This window comes from Myxocyprinus asiaticus, chromosome 25 (genome assembly GCF_019703515.2).
Source record: "Myxocyprinus asiaticus isolate MX2 ecotype Aquarium Trade chromosome 25, UBuf_Myxa_2, whole genome shotgun sequence".
NCBI lineage: Eukaryota > Metazoa > Chordata > Actinopteri > Cypriniformes > Catostomidae > Myxocyprinus > Myxocyprinus asiaticus.
In genome coordinates this window covers 14,615,538-14,638,740 of record NC_059368.1, presented here as the reverse complement: position 1 = coordinate 14,638,740, position 23,203 = coordinate 14,615,538, and the positions used below count along the sequence as shown (strand labels likewise).

General features: G+C 38.3%; 1 protein-coding gene across 2 annotated transcripts in view; it reads right to left on the bottom strand.

The window, feature by feature from the left end:
• Positions 1-23,203, bottom strand: part of LOC127416388 (cyclic AMP-dependent transcription factor ATF-6 alpha-like) — a 60,497-nt gene that overhangs the window by 15,212 nt on the left and 22,082 nt on the right. For both annotated transcript variants that reach the window (XR_007893099.1, XM_051655727.1), the window contains exons 8-14: positions 21,942-22,127; positions 21,581-21,672; positions 21,109-21,249; positions 19,525-19,638; positions 15,546-15,645; positions 13,965-14,035; positions 12,176-12,287 (exon numbers count right to left, since the gene is read on the bottom strand). Coding sequence is in view for 1 of the 2 variants with exons in the window: in XM_051655727.1 (XP_051511687.1) it covers positions 12,176-12,287; positions 13,965-14,035; positions 15,546-15,645; positions 19,525-19,638; positions 21,109-21,249; positions 21,581-21,672; positions 21,942-22,127 (816 nt within the window). In the remaining variant the exon portion in view is untranslated. The remainder of the gene's footprint in view (positions 1-12,175; positions 12,288-13,964; positions 14,036-15,545; positions 15,646-19,524; positions 19,639-21,108; positions 21,250-21,580; positions 21,673-21,941; positions 22,128-23,203) is intronic.

Here is a 23,203-nt window from a genome sequence, read left to right as displayed (position 1 = left end):
ACTTTATCAAATGTGTCTGTGTTTAAAACCATCTGTTGTCACTGTACTAAAAATATACAAAAAGGAGTCCGGTGCAAAACAGTGACATGTGCCTGCACAGAACACCAAACAGATAATTACAATTTCATTAATCATTTAATGATTTAATTTGTGTTACACCTTTTTCTAACTTGTTCCTCCAAGCCCACTGTGGCTCCCTAGACAAGACTATGACAAGGAGGTCTTTTAGGAACTGAAGACATCTTTGGACACAAGAAGGTGACCAAGAACAGCCGTGTGGCTCAGACTCTCTCATCCAACAGCCTTCCTTAGAGGTAGAGGGGGAAAAAACCCAAAGCTGATATTTAAAATTATCACAGTATTTTATGGGGAAAAAATGTGATCTCAGTGATTTCGACCACCTTGGTCGGAAACACCTTGTTGATGAGAGAGGTCAACGGAGAATGGCCAGACTGGTTCGAGCTTACAGAAAGGCTGCAGTAAGTCGGATAACCACTCTGTACAATTGTAGTGAGCAGAATAGCATCTCAGAATGCACAACATGTCAAACCAAAAACAGTCGAAGACCACATTGGGTTTCACTTCTGTCAGCCAAGAACAGAAAGCTGAGGCTGCAGGGGGCATAGGCTCACCTAAGCTGGACAGATAAAGACGGGAAAAACATAGCCTGGTCTGATGAATCTCGATTTCTGCTGAGGTCCACAGATGGTAGGCCCATTGCAGCCTCAGCTTTTTGTTCTTGGCTGACAGAAGTGGCACCCGACATGGACTTCTGCTGTTGTACATACGCTATTATAAGTTAAGCAACACATTAAGCACCTGTTGTGGAAAGCATTGACCAATAAAGATGAATGAGAATAGAGTCAAACATCACAATACATCACAGTTTTGGATTGCAATGTTTTTATTTTGCATCCCAAATACTGATAAAATATATTCCCTGAATCCCAACCCTAGCCTCCATGACTTGAAAGGGTAAGTGAGTGTGCAGAACAGTATAAGTTATACCTCTGTAAGACTGGCACCAGAATGTCTACAACCAAAAGGCGCCATTTCCGGTAAAAGTCAAAGAACTCTGCGAGAATCAACGTCATAGAACTCTCTCACAAAAGCTGAAATCTACACCTGAATATCACCACAGTGTGATAAATTGCAAATCACCTTGCTGCCCCCCCTTCTCTCTCCCCCTTCTCCCCTTCATCAGCTCTGGACCAACACAAAAGACACAAGATTTATATGTAAAAATATAACAAATACCATGAAAACAAAGAATGCAACTGTATGTGTTTGATATCATTTAAGAGGTCTCTGTGCGACTGGTATAATGGTCTCATTCCCATGTTGATCAAACTAATGGTAACAAAGTTATAAGGTCTTTGCCAAATACTGCATAATTCTGGAGGTGTCTCCCCCTCCTTGACCTACAATTGAAATTATCTCCTGTATGTTAACAAGGTTAAACCCCAGGAAGTCAAGAACCCATTCACCCCCAAATCCTCATTGTTCAAAGGATAATACCATTTTGTACACAATGTTTATTCTGTCTAGATACTTAAGGAAAGTTGGCATGAAGCTCTGGGAATTTGTATGCAGATCTCCCATGCTGTACCGCCACATGTAGTTTTGTCAGGTATGTTTCTTTGACTTGTCTTTTATTTTTAGTAATGCTTGTTTATTCTGATCATGTGAAATTGGCTTTGATTTGAATTTCTGCAACAATGTTTTATATCCTACCTGACAAATAAAAATACAAATTTTTATAATAAAATACAAATAAACTGTTATTATTTGATTTATTCTGAATTCCTCTGAAATCATTACTGGAGCTTTAATATAGGAGGAAGCCATTTAAAGACTCTCAGTTTGAATTTAAACCACTCAGGACAACCAGGTAGGACAACCACCTAGGACAGCCGGGTAGGATTTGAATTTCATTAGACCAGGGTAGACCATACTGGAGCTTTAATATAGGAGAAACCACTCAGGACAACCAGGTAGGAGAAAGCCATTTAAAGACTCTCAGTCACTGCTCACCGCCCGTCTTAGCAAGTTGTATGTACGTGACTAAGCGGCAATATCGTCTGGTTATGAGACAAGCCAAACCAGACGATATTAGTTAACCCTACAACCGCTGACTAAGAACGGAACTGGCTATCCATTTTCGGGAGGTTTACGTAATTTAATAACGGCCAGCGTAAGTCTCCAAAGATCAAAAGGACAATGAATAGAAGAGGATTTAGAGTAATCAATAACATAAAAATGTTAAATTAAAAGAATGATCAGAAATTAATTAGAGCTTAAATATAAATTAGAGGTCAACTTAAAATTGGAGTCAGATTAATATAAAATTGGAGTCAGATAAAATGAATAGATAATCAAATGTGTGAATTAACAATAATTGCTTTACTTCAGCGCTCAGAAAAGACAGAACAACGCAGAGACCTTCAAGGGCAATTTATTGAAGTTCCACTCCGGAATGGATAGAAAATTATCCTTCTTTTTTTACACCTCTCTCATCCCACAGCCAGTAAAGGGACTTCCTGCAACTCTAAACTGACAGGCTCAGAGGGAGCTGCAAGCCAAGGATCGTATGACCAGCTTACATAAGGAGGACGATGGAAACATTTCTAGCACAGTTTGGGATGTTACTGTAAACCCAACTCTGGGTGATCAGAGAGCTTGATGAAATGGAAAAATGAAATAAATCCTATTAATCTGCAAATACACTCCAGAGAGAGATGCAGGGGAGAAATGAAACAGAAAGAAAGAAAAGAAAATAAGATATGCAAAACTTCACAGAAACACACACCAAGGAAACACAATAAACAAACATAAACGTAAACTAATAGAGTCTAAAAAATTATAAAGAGAAATCAAAATTAATTTCCCAAGTGATGGTTCATTGCACACAGTAGGGAGATAGATGGATGAAAGAGGATGTTAATTGTTTCAGTTAGAATGAGACCTCGAAGACACATTCCTTCAGATCAGCAGTATAACTTTTGGGGTGGGGGTGATGAACAGGTGAATTAAAAGAGGAAAATTGAAGCTTACGCATTAGTTCTAATGGGAAGACTCATATTAGTAAGCTAGTTCTATCTACACTATATTGCCAAAAGTATTCGCTCACCCATCCAAATAATTGAATTCAGGTGTTCCAATCACTTCCATGGCCACAGGTGTATAAAATGAAGCACCTAGGCATGCAGACTGCTTCTACAAACATTTGTGAAAGAACGGGCCGCTCTCAGGAGCTCAGTGAATTCCAGCGTGGTACTGTGATAGGATGCCACCTGTGCAACAAGTCCAGTCGTGAAATTTCCTCACTACTAAATATTCCACAGTCAACTGTCAGTGGTATTATAACAAAGTGGAAGCGATTGGGAATGACAGCAACTCAGCCACGAAGTGGTAGGCCACGTAAAATGACAGAGCGGGGTCAGCGGATGCTGAGGCGCATAGTGCGCAGAGGTCGCCAACTTTCTGCAGAATCAATCACTACAGACCTCCAAAGTTCATGTGGCCTTCAGATTAGCTCAAGAACAGTGCGTAGAGAGCTTCATGGAATGGATTTCCATGGCCGAGCAGCTGCATCCAAGCCATACATCACCAAGTGCAATGCAAAGCGTCGGATGCAGGGGTGTAAAGCACGCCGCCACTGGACTCTAGAGCAGTGGAGACACGTTCTCTGGAGTGACGAATCACGCTTCTCCATCTGGCAATCTGATGGACGAGTCTGGGTTTGGCGGTTGCCAGGAGAACGGTACTTGTCTGACTGCATTGTGCCAACTGTGAAGTTTGGTGGAGGGGGATTATGGTGTGGGGTTGTTTTTCAGGAGCTGGGCTTGGCCCTTAGTTCCAGTGAAAGGAACTCTGAATGCTTCAGCATACCAAGAGATTTTGGACAATTCCATGCTCCCAACTTTGTGGGAACAGTTTGGGGATGGCCCCTTCCTGTTCCAACATGACTGCGCACCAGTGCACAAAGCAAGGTCCATAGAGACATGGATGAGCGAGTTTGGTGTGGAAGAACTTGACTGGCCTGCACAGAGTCCTGACCTCAACCCGACAGAGCACCTTTGGGATGAATTAGAGCGAAGACTGTGAGCCAGGCCTTCTCGTCCAACATCAGTGTCTGACCTCACAAATGCGCTTCTGGAAGAATGGTCAAAATTCCCATAAACACACTCCTAAACCGTGTGGAAAGCCTTCCCAGAAGAGTTGAAGCTGTTATAGCTGCAAAGGGTGGGCCGACGTCATATTAAACCCTATGGATTAAGAATGGGATGTCACTTAAGTTCATATGCGTCTAAAGGTAGATGAGCGAATACTTTTGGCAATATAGTGTACATTTGCATGCATTAATTTAGCAGACGTTTTATCCAAAATGACTTACAAATGAGGAAAACAACAAAAGCGAATCATCTTAAAGCAGCAATAACATTTAAAATGCTGCGCACGCGTTCAGTGCTCACGCACACTGCTTTTGACGAGATTTTGAGTCATGCGTCCTGTATGCCGAAGTATACTTTGGGCTTACTATAACTTCCCTTTAAAGATCCTCTAATAGCCTGTCATTTCACTGCTTTCAGGTTGCCAGTGTTCATTTGAATCCACCCTCCACAAATGCCACCAATATGGGTCCCTGACTGGAGGGCAAGGCTCCTCATCTCTGCAATTTTCCTCTGGAAGAACCAGTTGCCAAGCCGTCAGATGGGGCCAAAAGGCATTATACTATCACAAAATAAACATGCTAAATTTGAGTCTTTCTGGTAGAACTATATTTTCTCTAAAACAATTCATAACAGGGCTGATTCATTGAGTCAAGGATAACAGGCAGCGTTTGCCAGTCTAGGGAGCAGCAGTGGGGTTCAGTAATTAGTTACTAACTACTTATTACATCTTCTACAGTGTAATCAGATTACTGTATTAATTACTCTGTCTGAAAAGTAATTGCATTACTTATTAATAACTGCTTTCTAAAACCCTTATCAACCTCGAACAGATGAAAAATACAAGGATAAACGTGAAACTGTTCTTTTAATTCTTTCAAATAAATCATATAAAATCAAATAAATTATTCATGAACTGGCCAATGAATTTAAGGGGGCAGCATTAAATTAGAAAACATATATTTTGACATTTGATGTTAAATTTAGATTTTAAATTCACTATTGTTTTATATAGAATTGTTCTATAGTCTATACAGTATTTAACACAATTACATCAGAAATAACTGTAATTAAATTACTGAAAATCTCTTTACTTTTTTCAATGAAAACATTAATTAATTACTTAGTAATGCATTACACCCAACACCCAAGTTTTGTGGATGAATCTACACGCTCTTTGTGCTTATTCCGCCTATCAGCTGGAGTTTATTTTGTGGAGTATTTCTGGCAAAGTCATTGAAGTGAGTAAGTAATTTGCTTACACTCATGTTGTAGCCGAGTGGGCCGGCTCACTGAACATCCGCTTGACAGAGGAACTTGCATGTTTTTTTTTTGTTTGTTTTTTTGTGCTGGTGCCACCTATCGGCTGAAGTTTATTTTGTGGAGTATTTCTTGCAAAGTCATTGAAGTAATTTGCTTGTACTCATGTTGCAGCCGAGTGGACCAGCTCACTGAACATTCGTTTGACTGTTTCAAGAATCTGCACATTCTTTTTGTGTTGGTTCCGCCTAGCAGCTGGAGTTTATTTTGTAGAATAACACACCATCAGGACATTTTTATGGATGAATCAACACGCTCTTTGTGTTTATTCTGCCTATGGAGTTTGTTTGATAGATTATCTTTTGCTGTGTAATTCTGTCTCAGAAAATGTGTATAGAAACACCGGACTTGAGCCGATGGCAAGGTTGTTGCGGTGGCTCTAGTAGGCGTTCATGGACTGTTTGAGTTTGGAGACATGGACGCCAGTTGGCACTGTTGTGCGTGGGGTTAATGCACACGTTTTTCTTTTTTGTTTTGTTCTAATGGAAGTTCGGGGTTTGATTGTTGCACTAATGTTGGAATGTGGTCTTTATAATCATGTCTTTGATACACATTCTATTTTTTCTTTTATGTCAAAATGTCAAATGTTAATATGAGTGGATTGTTTCTCTCCACGTGGACTGTGAATGGGTTGGGGCACCCCATAAAAAGAAGGAAGGTTATTTCTCTTCGTAAGCGTAAGAAATATGATATAGTGTTTCTTCAAGAAACGCACCTTTCTCCGCAGCAAAAAAGCTGAAAATTTTTGAAAGGTATTGATATTTTTTTATAGTGCTGGCACGACTAAGAGCAGGGGAGTCATTACACTGATAGTAAACACTGAAGTAAACATCTACAATTCAAATGTCTCAAAGTAAAGATAAATTAGGAAGAGTCATTATTGTTTTAGCTGAAATTCAGGGACAAAGTCTTATTTTGGCTAATATTTATGTACCTAATGTCAATGATCAGGGATTTTTTATAGCTCTTGAAGGGATGTTGCAAGCCACTGGCACCCCTCACGATATATTATTGGGGGGAGACTTTAATCTATTGATGGACACAGTCATTGAACATAGTGAAACAAAAGTGTGCAAGTCACCTAGAGTAACACTGCTGCTTCACAGGATGTGTAAAAATCTTGGTCTTACAGATATTTGGAGACTTTTGAACCCATCTGGTAGGTACTATAAATTTTTTTCATCAGTCCATAAGATTTACTCTAGAATAGTATTTTTTTTTGTATTTTTTTTTTATCTAAGTCCCTCGTTTCATCTGTCGTTGATTGCTCAATTGGAAACATTTTAGTCTCAGATCACACGCTGGTGTGTTAAGAGGTGTTGCCACATATGGAGAAAAGGAAATCTTATAGTTGGTTCTTTAATGTATCCCTCTTGCAAAATCCTGAATTTCAACAAATGCTAAAGGCTGAAATCAATGTCTATATGGAGACCAACTGGTCCTCAGTATCCTCTGTGGGCATGGCTTGGGAGGCACTTAAGGCTGTTCTTAGGGGCCGGATCATACAGTAGGCAGCTTTCATCAAAAAATCAGATATAATACTATTTTGTCACGAAAGGTGGAGTTTTGGCTATTCAGGGCAAGACAGTCATTCTTTGAGTCGGGGGAAGAAGCAAGGAAGATTCTGGCTAGATATATAAAACAGAGAGAATCTTTTTCTACCATTCCTTCAGTGAAATCTGTTAATGGTGATATATTTATCTCGGCCACTGATATTAATAATGCTTTTAAAGAATTCTATCTTGATCTTTATAGTTCCACATCTTCATCTACTGAAGAGGATATTAGAAACTTTGTGGAACCATTAGAACTTCCTAAACTGTCGGCTGAGCAAAACAATCTCTTGATTCTGAGCTTGGTGAGGTAATCAAGGCCTTGCCTACAGGCAAGGCTCCAGGGCCAGATGGCTTTGCTGCTGAATTTTTTAGATCTTATGCTACAGAACTGGCTCCACTCTAGCTAGAAGTTATACGGAATCATTAAAGAATGGAAAGCTTCCGCCAACCATGACACAAGCCTGGATCAGTCTGATTCTTAAAAAGGACAAAAATCCAAGCGAGTGTAAGAGTTACCATCCAATTTCCCTGATCCAGCTAGAAGTTAAAATATTGTCAAAACTTTTGGTTAACCGATTAAGTAAAGTTATGACATCTCTTATACATATAGATCAGGTGGGGTTTACTCCAGGCCGTTGCTCTTCTGATAACATTAGGCGTTTCATCAATATCATGTGGTCAGTGGCAAATGATTAGACTCCGGTCGCTGCCATCTCACTTGATGCTGAAAAGGCGTTTGATATGGTAGAATGGGATTATCTTTTTAAAGATTTTGAAAATGTACGGGTTTGGGAATACTTTAATAGGATGGATTAAGTTACTTTACAGACACCCGGTAGCGGCAGTACAAACAAATTGATTAATTTCAGATTATTTTACTCTGGATATTTCCCCCTTATTGCTCTGTCTTGCCCTGGAACCATTAGCAGCCGCGATAAGAAAGAAGGATGATTTTCCAGGGGTGATAGCGGGAGGTGTGGCACATAAGCTGTCTCCGACCCCACTAGATCTATGCCTTGCCTCCACAGAATTATTAATTCCTTTTCTAAGTTCTCAGGATACAGAGTTAATTGGTCTAAATCCGAAGCTTTGGCTCTGACAGCGTACTGCCCGGTAACGGCTTTTCAGCTGGGTGCCTTCCAGTGGCCCAAACAGGGCATTAAGTATTTTGGGTATTTTATTCCCAGCAGATTTGTGTGATTTATTTAGAGTTAACCCTTTAATAAAAAGGTTTTTGAGTGATGTGGGCAGGTGGGCTTTATTACATTTATCTATGATTGGGAAGGTTAATGTTATTAAAATGATTCAAAATTCAACTACCTGCTACAATCTTTCCCTATAGATGTCCTCCTCTCTTATTTCAAGCAATTTGATAGCATAGCGAAGTCCTTCATTTGGAATGGTAAATGTCCCAGATTACATTTCAGTAGTTGGATAGGCCGATTGACAAAGGTGGGCTAGGCCTACCCAAGATTTTGTTTTATTATTATGCATTCTCAGACATTTGGTTCATTGGTCGCTTCCACCTGAGAGAGCCCCTCCCTGGTTTTGTATTGAACAGGAAGTTCTTGCCCCTATTTTGCCATTGCAAAGCTTTTCTATAAAACTATCTGGAGAAGTTAAATTACACCCCGTTTTCTCGCATTTGTACTCAGTATGGACAAAAGTGTCCAGAGTGTTTAATTCGGACATTTATTTAAATGTAGCATTGAGCATATGGCTGAACCTAAAATTATGTATTAATAAGTCCCCTTTCTGCTGGACAGAGTGGATTGAGAGGGAGGTTAATACGCTCGGTGACTTATATGAGAGTGGAGTGTTGAGATCCTTTGAAAATATGGTTCAACATTTTGGGGTTCACAGGTCTCAGTTCTTTAGGTATTTACAGCTGCTCCACCTGCTCTGTACTATTTTTGGGAGTAGCATACACCCCCCTAAAGCGGAAGATGCTCTGGGAGTGGTGATTACTGCTTTTGGAAAAGGTCATGAGGCATCAGTGTATTACTCCCTGCTAATTCAGAGTCTGGGGGACAGAGCTTCGGCTTCTCTCAAGAGATTATGGGAGAAAGATCTAAACTTGGTATTGGAGGAGGAAGTGTGGGCTAGGATTCTAAAAAACATCAAGTCTACATCTAGAGATGCAAGGGTGCGACTCATGCAATTTAAGATTTTATATCGATTCTATTGGACCCCCTCTATATTGTATAGACTTGGTCTGAAAGACACACCCACCTGCTGGTGATGCCAATCAGAAGATGGGGACACAACCCATGTTTTTTGGTGGTGTGTTAAGATCCAAGAATTTTGGTTGAGGGTTCAGAGTTTTATGTGTGATGTACTAGGCACTCAAATTTCATTTTGCCCCAGACTCTGTATTTTAGGCGATGAGGCAGTCATTAATATAGGGGATAAATATATAAAAAATTGGGTCCTAACCAATTTTAATATATTTTTCTTTTTTTCTTTTTGTATGTGTATATTCAAGTGTGACCATGGGGATATTTGTTGAGGGCCAGGGTGGGGTTGGGGATTGGGAGGGGGCAAGGGAATAATGGGGGTTAAATGTTGATTCTGTGAATATATGTTTTGCTTTTCTTTGTCAATTGTGTGAATCAATAAAAACTGTTAATCAGAAAAAACAAAAACAAAAAAAAACAAGAAAAAAAAAAGGAACATCATGAAACTGTGAACTCCAGTTGCTACACATCATTAGAATTGCAACAACAGGAGAAAAAGAAGAAAAAAAAACCTTTGATAAAATCTTCTTCATTCACTGTGATTGCCCATGTCCTGCTAAACAAAAGGTCACAAATTGGAGGTAAATGCATTCCCTTTATTCAATCTTAGACAGCTAGTATTGCAGCCTGATGGATCAGGCTTTGACCTTTCAATGTTAATAAATGGAGGTAACCATCTAAGGAGAATTCTGGTGGCACTGGGTCAATATTATGAAAATCTGACTTCCCAGTAGACTGAATAAACCCAAAGACCTAATGAAACAATGGTAAAAACAGGGTGGTGCCTTCCTATGACTAAGCCGGTCAAATGTCTTCTGACTCAACTCATCCAAGATTTCTTAGATTTAAGGTGATTTATTTTCTATTGGGACTGATAAAAAACGAAAAACTGAAAAATGTGATGTTAAAATCTTTAAAAGGTGAAATATGTAATTGGTAAGAAAAGGAGAGAGGTGCAACAACTGTTACCTAATGGAATTGCAAAAAATATTAACTTTTTTTTATTTTTTTATTAAAGGTTTCCCAACACACTCCCCTCGTCTGCCAAAAAGACAGTCTGGCACTAGATAGTCCTAGAAACATGGCATCGGTTGGGTCAATGTTACTTCAGTATGTCAGGCTGGTTCGGATGATAAAACAAACAGAGCTTGATTTGACACTGCCATAGAGCCACAGTGTTAACACATGGGGTGAAGGCTAGAAATCTTCATAAAAACGCCAGTAATGATACTTCTGTCTGTATGTACAGTTCCATGTGTACTTGCGTTCATGTACATGTGTGCACAAGAGAGACCTCATTTCACTCTGAGGCCTGATTCATTTGAATAACTCTGAATCATGTTTTGCAAGGCAATGCCAGTGTTTTCACATCAAAAGGGAGCCCATATGGACACTCAAGTGTATAAAAAGTTTAACAGATCAGCTACGCCAATAGCAGCACCAAACGGAATTGCAAAAATAACAGTTTTCAAACAGGTTTTCCAAACACTCCCCATGTTTGCCATTGATCTGACAAATGGATAGTTCTGCCCATTGGTTGAGACAATGTTACTGCATCGGGCTGGTCAGGATGCTCAAACAAACAGAAGAATATTTTGATAGCGCTAAAGAGACACATTTTCATTGAAATTAACCTTCAAATGGCTTACTTAGTGGTCATTCAGACCAAACATGTTCTTGCGAGAAAAAAATCTAGATGTAGCGCAACCAATTTAACAGAACGGAGGTGTCTTATTGTGTTTTTAAAAAATTATTTTAACTTGACCAAAATAAGTGAAAATAAGCAATTACATTTTTTTGCTGTGTGGTGGATTTATAAGCATAGAAATCATAAAAAACATACAGTTAATTCACGTATAATTTTAATTCCAGACCTGCTTCTCAGTCAAAACCCGGCAACATCAAACCTGTATTAATGCATCATATCTAACATTAATTCAGTGAAGACTTTGAAACAACTGAGAAACTTACTTTTTACAATTACTAATGTTTTCCTTGTATCTGGATTAGCCAGTCATGTACTGTTTATGTAGTTACTATACATAGTTGTTAAAAAGGTCTTCATTCACAGGATGTGACATCCACAACGGGCAATTGAGCAAAGAAATGCGTGATGCAGAGGTTTCCTTCAAGACCAAATCACATGTTTCATTTTTTTAGGCAACATGAAGTAGTGTAATTCCAAAAATAGCCTCGGAACGAAAATTTACTGGTTATAACCAGTTACCAGCATTTAAAATAATGTTTTCACTCCAGAACAATTGAAAATGACTTTGTTCCCATTTACGATTATGTTCTGCAAAAAAAAAAAAAAAAAAAAAAGTACCTTGAACTGTTTTTAGTCCCTGCTTGACACATTGTCAACAAAACACAGAGATACTGTGCAAGATGCGCCGCAACATTTAAAGACATTGATCTAGTGCATGTTTACATAGAAAAACAATTTTAAAAAAAAACAATGCAGACAGACACAAAAAACACTTTCGTGTGAACGACCCCTGATACTGTAGTTGTCTCTACACATAAAGCTTAACGTAAGGATAGGAGAAAGTATTTTTAACATTGAAAAAAATTACACACTTCAACTTAAATTATGGCGGTATGCCAAATACTGGCAAAGTGGTACTGCTTTTCATTTCATACAAGAACATTAGTTTACAGAACTGGAAAACAGAAGTTTACAAAAACTTCCCATGTTCTTGCATATGTTCGGGATTTCAGACAGGCCATGTGCTCTATTGTAGTGGAATGGTCTCAAGTGTCCCATTATGGCTTTGTGTGAGCTCTCAAACCAATTAATCATGTCCATGTGTGGCCACAGACAGAGAAAAGGCAGAAAGATAGATTGATAGGTAGATAGACAGAGAGATAGACATGGTGGTCAGCTTACCCGGCGGAACGAGATCACGTAGAATGTGTCCCCCCTTCTGTTGAGTTCATCAAAGAAGTCATTGTATGTGCGGTGAGGGGCGTAGTACACCTGCAGCTCACTGCTGGGATTCCTACATACAGGAGGAAAAAAAAAAACTTCAAATGTGTTTTCATCACTAATAAGTAACTGACTGCTTTTCTTTAAAGCTCAAACATTAAAATTTTCACAGACAAGAACATTCAATACCACTGAAAGGGCAGGGATTCTCACAAATTGTTTTGGATATGAACTAAAGCTAATACATTTAGAACGACAGGCACAGTTTTTATACTTTTCATTATTATTACAGCAGAGATTTGTTTACATTCAAATGTAGCTGTATACCCGATTGACTAACGAATGTGTAATCAGAATCAGAATGAGCTTTATTGCCAAGTATGCTTACAAATACAAGGAATTTGTCTTGGTGACAGAAGCTTCCAGTACACAACAATACAGCAAAAAGACAGAGATAATAATAAAAAAAATAAATAAATAAATAAAAAAGTGAATATAAAATAAAGTATATATAGAAATACACAATAGGACTATATATATATATATATATATATATATATATATATATATATATATATATATATATATATATATATACACAAATCTGTTATATACAGAAGCAAGGGAATGTAATGGCAGAAGAGGCATGGTATGTTGGATAAATATAAATAGAATAAGCTGTGTATTGCACATTAATTATTGCTGAATGGGGCAGTTTGGAGCAATAATTAATGCAGAGCAAACAAAAAGTCAACTGACATTTCTCATTAATCTCTTGATAAAACATCTTCTTCCTGTGTGAATGTGATCTTTCCCCTATTGTCACTGTGCAACAATGCTGAAATTTGACCTAGTGCTCTGCTGAGATCAGCCAAACTCTCCACAGCCAAAAATATGATTTAAACTCAGGGAAGAGCAAGTGGACCACCCAGAAAAAAGTGAAACAAATAAATAAACAAAAAGGAATGCAAGAGGATTAATCTGCTGAGGTGTAAAACAGCAACATTATAAATCATTAATTAACGATTTGATATGAATACATACAATTGAATATAAATTGTATTCGCAATCCTTCTTACTTGCACAATGTAACATAAATGAAACAGGAGATTCACTGAGAAAAATAAAGTAGGGACTTGATTTTATAAATCAGGAATTGATTGGATTGTGGAAGTCCATTCCATTCCAGAATGGAGCCAGACCTGAATGTGAGTTTACAGTCAATTATGGAAGACTACTGTCCTTCTGAAACATCGCAGACACCAACTTTAATACTTTTTGGTCATGGTTAAGGTGACATCAGCTAAAAAGGAAAGTAATTTTAGTGGTGGACAACATACTTTTTTTTTTTCATTTGGAATAATATGCACTGCTCATTTGTGCTCAATAAGAACAAAAATTAAGAAAGTAAATTACTATATTAAGAAAATAAATAGGGATCAATTTTGATTTCATGTTGACTTCAAAAACATTCATAATTTGGGCTTTCAATGTCACTGTGTAAATTGTCTTCAGACCATTTCTCAGAATGCACATTAGAGAACATTACAACGCTTGTGCAACTTAGCTCACATGAGCAATCAGTCTCATGAAAAACAACATATAGTCATACAGCATTTATAAAGCAATGTAGATTCAAGAATAAACAACTCGCACAATCACACAATCATGGCCACTAAACAATTGAAAAGACTCTGTGAACAATTCAGAAAATTCCTCGCATCTTTTGTTGCAACTGGATGGAACTTACTTTTCAGAGGAATCTGTGTACTGGATCTGTGTCACTATCTGCTGCACCTCTGCCCTTTTCTCGGTTGCTTTCTATTGGAACAAAAGAACAGAAAAATTTGACTTCCTTTTTCCATATTAAAAAACATGCACAATCCCATGCGTGTCATTGTGCAAGCTCCGATATCTCCATACATGTGGCATACTGGGTCTGTGCAGAGGCTTCTGTCAGCATGTGTTAGTCTGATAGAGTGCATCTCCCCCAGTCTTTGTTTGGTTTGGTGCCTGGCTCTAGAACGGTTCCACTCTGTGTCACCTTAATGAATATGCAGCATTACAGCACACAGAATCAGGGAAACAGCCATCTGTCAACACACCTATCAATCTCCAATCACCCAAACTCTCAGCACCCTGCATGATGACAGTGTTTACACCAGTGGCTCAATCCTGGAGACGGAAAGCATACAGGGTTCATTCTGCTTCCCAACTGCTCCCGGTAGGGGTGGGTCAAGGGAAACTGTCTCTGTGTGTGATGAATTTGATTGTGTGTATATCTTTAAATCTAATGCCTAGCATGACATAATACAGAACTGTGTCTTTAAAAGATTTGTCTGCCTTGTCAATGCAGTTCCCAACATAGGGCAGACCATTCAAACAGCCTTTCAAACAGTCAACTGCCTGCACACATATATCACTCTAAATCAAAACAAGCTGTCCATTTACCTCCTCTCACTCTTAGTTAACTGATAAAAATAAAAAAGAACTAAACCAACCAAGTGCAGTCTGATAGTTAAAAGAATATTTCATCCAAAAATTCTGCCATCATTCCAAACCTGTATGACACATGTTGAACACAAAAGAAGAAATTCTGATGAATGTACTGGATGGTATTTTCCATTCAATTACAATGAATGGAGACTGAAGCTTTCAAGCATAAAAAGGACACAAAAACATAACAGTATCATAAAAGTGTATTTTGAAGTATTCTGAAGCCATACGATAGCTTTTGGAATCTAGTAAATTGAATCTAGTAAAGCTACTGACAGTGGTTTTCAAGGCAATAAGACTGTGTGGGAGAGACTGTAAAAAAAGAAAGAAAGAAAAAAAGAAACTGCTCAGTCATTCTGTCTTTCCCAAGACTCCTGGATTATACTTAGTGAGAGATCAAGCTGGAGAGATTGAGTTAAAAAGGAGTGAACAAGTGAGGAGAGCTAAGAGAAAGAGAGAAGAGAGGGATCTCAACCCTAACGTAAACACATCAAAAGATCTATTTAAAGAAAATAAACGGTGTTACATTCTGGTGGTTCTCAGCCACCTCTATCTGGATTGGAGGTATACAACCCAGTGTCAGCAGCTGAGCTGCACAGAAACAGATGTTATGCTTCAGTTTAAACAGATAGAAATGAGGCTCTTCAGCAACTGTACTGTATATTGTCCCAACCTAAAAAGACCCTTAGGTCTCCTTAGGTGTCTCTCTGATGCAAATTCTCTGATGAATTTTGATTGCATTTAATATTTGATGAAAAATTAGAGGAAAGTATTAAAATAAAAAATAGAGATAGACAAATGTGGCTTGAATAGGAAAGATGGTGCTGGGTCATACCGGAATGGTTCTGCCCCTGTGCTGGGTGTTGCTCATGCGGCGGGTTTTGGTCCGCTCAACCTCATGCCGATGTACCCAGCCCCTCAGATCATGTGCTATCCTGTAGATATGCAGAGCAGAGATATAATATCAGATATGGAAAGATGTTAAATGGTAACATTATGAATTAAGTAGGGATGTGAATCGCTAAACATTTTTTTTTAACTACTTAATCGCACATTTTTCTGTGATTAATCACGATTAATCATGATTAAATTGTGGTACATTATATACACTATATTGCCAAAAGTATTCGCTCACCTGCCTTTAGACGCATATGAACTTAAGTGACATCCCATTCTTAATCCATAGGGTTTAATATGACATCAGCCCACCCTTTGCAGCTATAACAGCTTCAACTATTCTGGGAAGGCTTTCCACAAGGTTTAGGAGTGTGTTTATGGGAATTTTTGACCATTCTTCCAGAAGCGCATTTGTGAGGTCAGACACTGATGTTGGACGAGAAGGCCTGGCTCACAGTCTTCGCTCAAATTCATCCCAAAGGTGCTCTGTCGGGTTGAGGTCAGGACTCTGTGCAGGCCAGTCAAGTTCTTCCACACCAAACTCGTTCATCCATGTCTTTATGGACCTTGCTTTACGCACTGGTGCGCAGTCATGTTGGAACAGGAAGGGGCCATCCCCAAACTGTTCCCACAAAGTTGGGAGCATGGAATTGTCCAAAATCTCTTGGTATGCTGAAGCATTCAGAGTTCCTTTCACTGGAACTAAGGGGCCAAGCCCAGCTCCTGAAAAACAACCCCACACCATAATCCCTCCTCCACCAAACTTCACAGTTGGCACAATGCAGTCAGACAAGTACCGTTCTCCTGGCAACCGCCAAACCCAGACTCGTCCATCAGATTGCCAGATGGAGAAGCGTGATTCGTCACTCCAGAGAACGCGTCTCCACTGCTCTAGAGTCCAGTGGCGGCGTGCTTTACACCACTGCATCCGACGCCTTGCATTGCACTTGGTGATGTATGGCTTGGATGCAGCTGCTCGGCCATGGAAACCCATTCCATGAAGCTCTCTACGCACTGTTCTTGAGCTAATCTGAAGGCCACATGAACTTTGGAGGTCTGTAGCGATTGACTCTGCAGAAAGTTGGCGACATCTGCGCACTATGCGCCTCAGCATCCGCTGACCCCGCTCTGTCATTTTACGTGGCCTACCACTTCGTGGCTGAGTTGCTGTCATTCCCAATCGCTTCCACTTTGTTATAATACCACTGACGGTTGACTGTGGAATATTTAGTAGCGAGGAAATTTCACAACTGGACTTGTTGCACAGGTGGTATCCTATCACAGTACCACGCTGGAATTCACTGAGCTCCTGAGAGCGGCCCATTCTTTCACAAATGTTTGTAGAAGCAGTCTGCATGCCTAGGTGCTTCATTTTATACACCTGTGGCCATGGAAGTGATTGGAACACCTGAATTCAATTATTTGGATGGGTGAGCGAATACTTTTGGCAATATAGTGTATTACAACGAACATTAAAAAATCATAATAAATATATTTTATATTTTGTTTAAAAGAACTTGCAAGAAATTGGTTATTCATCATTTATTTAAATTATTTAAATATTTTGTGTTAACGTTCAGTTTTGTATTTTTAAAAAAAAAAATTGTATAAGTTGAGTTAATAAGACACATTTTTACAGGTATTAATCTTTGATACAAGTATTTGTATACATGTCATCAATTAAGTAGACATGCTGTAATTACAATTTGGGCAAAATAATAGGATCAACTGGACAGATTCAATTCATATCAAACTTTATTGGCAAGAGAAACTTAAGTGTTCATTGCTAATGCATTATTAAACACTATACATACAGATATAAAACATAACGAATGCTGAAGTTTAATTTGCTGAAATTAAAAATCTCAAAACACGCCTGTTTCACTGCTTGCGGGTGAAGTCTCCATTCTCCATAAAGTAAATCCGCTCCTGTGTTTATTATGCTGGGGACACGCGCAATGAATAAGTGTGCACTGCTTCACACAATCAGTTTCTGTGCTAGGATGTGCAGTTGAGCATGTACCTCCTGAAAATGTATATATGCCAATTTTAGCCACAGAAATTGGGGAAAAATATTGTGTGCCACAAAAATGTGCCTGGGTTTGTTCCTGGCAGGCAGCAGATGCCCTAACCCCCCACCCTATTTGGAGCATGTAAGGCTGAATTAGCTGCCAGTAACAACTTGAGTCACCTTTCTCCTATCACTGGAAGTTTCAGGAAGTGAAAAAAAAAAAAAAAAAAAAATGGATACGGCATTAATTGCTTTTAAAAATAAAATTACGTGTTAAACAAAAAAATAAATCGCAGAAATTAATGCATTACATTTCCCAGCCCTAGAATTATGTACTTCGCTTCAGTGCAGTTTAGTACCACATTTTCCGGAAATAAAGTCACACCTAGTCAAAACTGAGAAATAAAGTCACACCTAGTCAAAATCGCATTGAGAGAAAAAAAAAAAAAAAAAAAAAAACATAAATTGCATCCATGCATTTGTGCTTGTTTAAATTGGGAGCATCTGCTTTAAGAAATCACTTTTCATATTTTCTTTATGCTTCTTTCCTGATGCTTTCATCCATTTGTGTAAGTATATATGTTTTGGTGTGCAGAGTGTCTGATTGGCCAACATCAATTATGTAAAATGCGATTTATATTCTGGAAAATACAGTATTTAAAAAAAAAAAAAAAACACTTAAAACATATGGTCAACAAGAAATGGTACTTAAATTTAAAAACTACATAAACAGTGTTGCTGCAGAGTTTTTAAAATCAAATGTAAGACTTTTTAAGACTTTTTTCAAGACCTGAACAAATAAAATTAATACTGTATCCCCATACCAAAACAAACCTTGTTACCATACCACAGACTCTTACTTAAACAGGCAGGGGCACACATTCAACATGGCCTTAACATCGCTTATCAGTAAAACAGGGTAAGCTATATGCAAGTTTAAAATACTCAAGACATGTTTTCCACATAAATATCACACTAAAATCGTACAATGTACAATTATATAAATAGATACAAATTAGAGGTCGGCTGATATTGGATTGTGCTGATTCGATAATGTGTTGAAATTATAATCTGCCAATAGTTTTTTAAAATTGGTAGCCTATATTAAAATGTTCTTAGTCTTTTCTTCCTGTGATGGGGAGGGCAAAACAGAGGCTACAATAGTCCAAATTTAATCAAATTCCAGATGCACTTTATGGCTGGGGTGTGTGTGTGTGGAGGGAGGGGTGCAGATTTTATTCATAGTGTGGAAAAGTGTTAAAAGAGCCACACCGGGGACTCTTATTTTGAAATGCTTGCGCTTCACTGCTTCCAGCTGCTTATTCAAACAAATAAGGGATATAAAATGTGCACAATAATCTACGTTTTACAATAAACAATTAAAAAAAACATTGTCATATTTCATCAATGCTATAACATCATCATCAACAGTTGATCTTTAGTCATAAATTTGAAAACACTCACAAGCCCTGGCGTGCTTGGAGAAAATACAACAGTGCCACGTTTTCACTCTGAGAAACGCAGCGCATGCATTTATTTAATTCAATCATATTCTTTTGAAGTTTGATAATCACATTAGGTCATATCACTATTCCTGCTTTCCACTCCCAAATTTAAGACCTCTTTAAATAAAAAAAAATAATTTAAGATATTTAAGGCTTTTTAGGACCTTAAATTTCGGAAAACTGAATTTAAGACATTTTAAGTCTTTTTAAGGATCCGCGGGAACCCTGATAAAAACAAAGAATATAGAGAAAAACAACTAATTACTTTGGAACACTGATTGAACAACTGCTACATCTATTTTTTTTTACCCTCTTATAAACAGAACTCAAATGTTTGAGAGCTACACAATAAAAAATATTTCTCGGTTAAGATCAGATGGCACTGCGGATCAGATACTTACTTCATGCACTTGGTCCTGTTGACGGGTGGCTGGCAGGGAGGTGGAGTTCTGAAATACAGAGGATCCTTCTTCACCACCATCAGAGCCTTCTGTTCTGATGCCACATCCTCCAACCTATAAGAAAGAGTGAAAACGGTCTTAAAACAGAAAAAGGGGCAACATTAAAAGAGTACTCATCCACTTACATTGAACAGAAACATTCGACTAAATATGTACTTTTGTGTTCCACGCAAAACATAAAGTCATACAAATTTGGAATGACATAAGGGTGAGTTAATGATTACCATTTTCATTATTGGGTGAACTATCCTTTTAAAAGAAGAGAAGAGAGATGCCACAATGTAATGGCAGAGAACAGATAAAGACCTCAAAAGTGAGGTTTAAAAGGAAAGAACGGAGTCAGTTCTTTATAAGGAAGTTCTCATTTTATGACAACGTCAGGGATTTTTCAAGGCTCTTGTTTTAATCATCTCTTGGTGCACTGCAGGCTTAACATCTGAAAAGGATGCCACATGCATGTGTGCAAGCCAAGGCGGTACATTTTTTATCTTGTCTAAGGGAAGAAAAAGCAACTCAAAGCTATAAATGAGCACTGCATATGACTAGCATCCAGTCAATGCTTAGCGGAGACCTAATGAACCTGTACAATACAGCCAAGACATGACATCATCAAAAACGTATTTCAAATGGTGCGTAATCAGACTATGAGCAGCTAATGTCGGTATTTATAGCTTGATTTAATGGCTTTGAAAAACCATGATACTGAGAGGGAAACATTTGTCCTCTGAAACGACAAGTCAAACGCTTTTGGCTTGGGATGAGTGAGCATGCCTAAAACTCTGGGAAGTTGGATCTAGGACTCACAGTATAGAAACAGGGAGTGGGAGTTAGTCTGGAATACTTTCTGTGAGCTCAAGCCTTTGTAAAGGAAATAAATTCAGACAGCAGACTAAACCGCTCTTAATATGATCAATCTACAAGAATAATGCTTTCCATAGGACAAACTCTGAGCTATTATAACCAGAAGCCCTGGACAGATCCAAACTCAGATGAACCCTTTAGGAATGGAAGCACCCTCACAATCTTAATAATGCTGGTGATCTTTTCTAAACCGGGCCACTGGAGATTTGAAACATGACTCTGGGAGAGTAACGCAAATTCGACTAGTCTTGCTTGATGGATGTCTTTGAGAAATCCCAGAGACAGGTTTTCAAAGCAATCATTTCTTCAAATATCTGTCTTTTCATGTGGGGTATTTGAAGTGCTGTGAGTTCCATGTTGTTGAAGCAATTTTGTATGGACATGAGGACCCAAAATCACCTTTCAAAACATTTTCTGGGTAGATAAAACAACAAACTGAGCTAGCTGTCCTGTTGTGGGACAGACATGAGAACAGAGCCTTGTTCTCCTACCCGGGCAGTTGGACAGAGTCACGCAGCACCTGTGCTGTCATGTTTTATAAAACATAAATGGCCTGTCCAAGCTCTGATAGGTAAGGGCCTCAGATGCTTCCGGCCCCAAACACAGCATTCAGCATGACTGGGTGTTTGTGCAAATGTAGAGATGACGGAATAATAGTTTAACCTGTTCACAGTGTTAGATGGATCAGTCTCAGGCCTGTTTGACTCCATGTTTCTCTCTGACTCTGGTGAAAAACCCAGCAGGTGTCTGCCATTGAATGCAGGTGCTGCAGGAAAGGTTGACCCCCAGTCTCCTCCTAACAAACTGGGTGGGAAACAAATGAAAAATAGGAAATAAGACAGGATATTAAAAAACCTTAAAATAATAAATTATACAGTACTTTGTGCCTTCAGAATAATGGCACATGGGTTGCAGTCAAGCTTTTTGTGACACAATTTTATTACCAATTTTTGCTACCAGTTAATTTTCCAAATTCCCTTACAGCTATGAATTTTAATTATTTTATGTGATACAGAACCAAAATAACAAAGAGATAAGACCTAAAAACATACATGAAACAAATGACTATCTAAATCACAATCATCCAGTCACAATTTAAAATACGGAAATGGTTTGAATAATGTAAATTATTTACCTCATTGGACCCAAATTAAAGACCAGGAAGACCAGGACCACCATAAGGCACACAGCCCTCCTTTTTGGAGCTGTTGCCTGCAGTACGGAGTTCTAAAGATATGAAGAAAAGATGCCAATGCATCTTAGAGCAAGACCACACACGATTTCAATTTAAAGTCTACTTTAAAAACTCTAGTACAAACTTATGTGTTTTATGTAGACAAAAATAAAAAAGAATCCCATTTATGGGTATTAATTATTACTTATTAATTTGTAAATCTGGCCCATGATTCATTTTCCTAAGTGGGTCTGTTAACCAAACATTTCCATTGTTATTATAGTCTATGATAAGATCAAGGATTGATAGTATGGACACAAACCTCACTCATCAGGCCATCTACTTGTCTTTTCAATGTGCCGTTTTCATTTTTCAGCCTCTTGTTCTCTGACAGCGCCACCTTCAGTCGGGCCTCCAGCATCAGCAAGTACTCCTTTTTCTTCTTCCGAGATAGAGACGCAGACTCTCTGTTCTTTATCATGCGTTGTTGCCTCCTAGACACACTCGACTGTACAGGTAAAAGTGAGAAATCAAGTCAATGCTGCTCAACAAAAATTTAGTAATTGCATTAGTGTTTGCTGTGACACACTGGTAAAATATCTTGTGGCTTAATCTGCACGAAACAAATGACGTCACAAAATTAAAGAAGGAAAATGTATAATACCTTTATTGAGAGATTTTATTGGGGCTTTGAAATGCTAAGACACGGCTACTGAATGAACCAACTTGCCCTAGAGGGACGTGCTAGGTCATAGCTACTTAAAAACAACTACATTTTCTAAGCACATAAAAAGCACTGAAGCCCCAGTCACACTAGACTTCGCACTCCATTCACTCACATTCAAACGCATCTGAATGCGAGAAGGCGGAAATGCAAGCTCAAGTGAAGAAATTTCACATTCTGCTCCATACAAAAGTTCATGTTTGGTGAACTCTGACCTGCTAATCTTGATGACGAAAAGACCAATAATAGATTGAAACGTCACACACTGACCTCTAAGCTCAATACAAAGAATAAATCTTTCAAAGCTGTGTTTTTTGTTGCAAAAAGAAAGTAGACTGTATATTTTAATGTTTTGAATATTAGATTATTTGTTATTTGTGATTTATTGTTTATTAGAACCAGAAGTCCTTACTCCTGACATCATATCCTGGTTTGTTGCAGTGTCCGAAATAATTTTGCATGCTCAAAGATTAGTGTGATGGCAGCGTTTAGCTTATAAAAAGCATTAAACTAAGTGATGAATTTACAGTATGTATGCTTTTACGCTAACAATGTTCTGGATAAAAAAACCAGTATACAAAACTCTGTTACCAAGTCAAACATGGTTAATTAAGCTTAAATAACTAACATAACTAAATCACCACCCAGGTCTGATACAACTCAGGGGTTAGATGTTTGCATCTGATATGTTTTTTTTTGTTTGTTTTTTTTTTTTTGTGAAAACAATTTTGTGCCAGACTCAACCAAAATTCAGTGTAACTAAGAATTTGTGCTGAAACAATGAAAGATGTTTCATGACATTTGTTCCATTTTAGTCTTGTGCACATTTGAGGGAAGGTCAAACAAAACTGAATATTCCA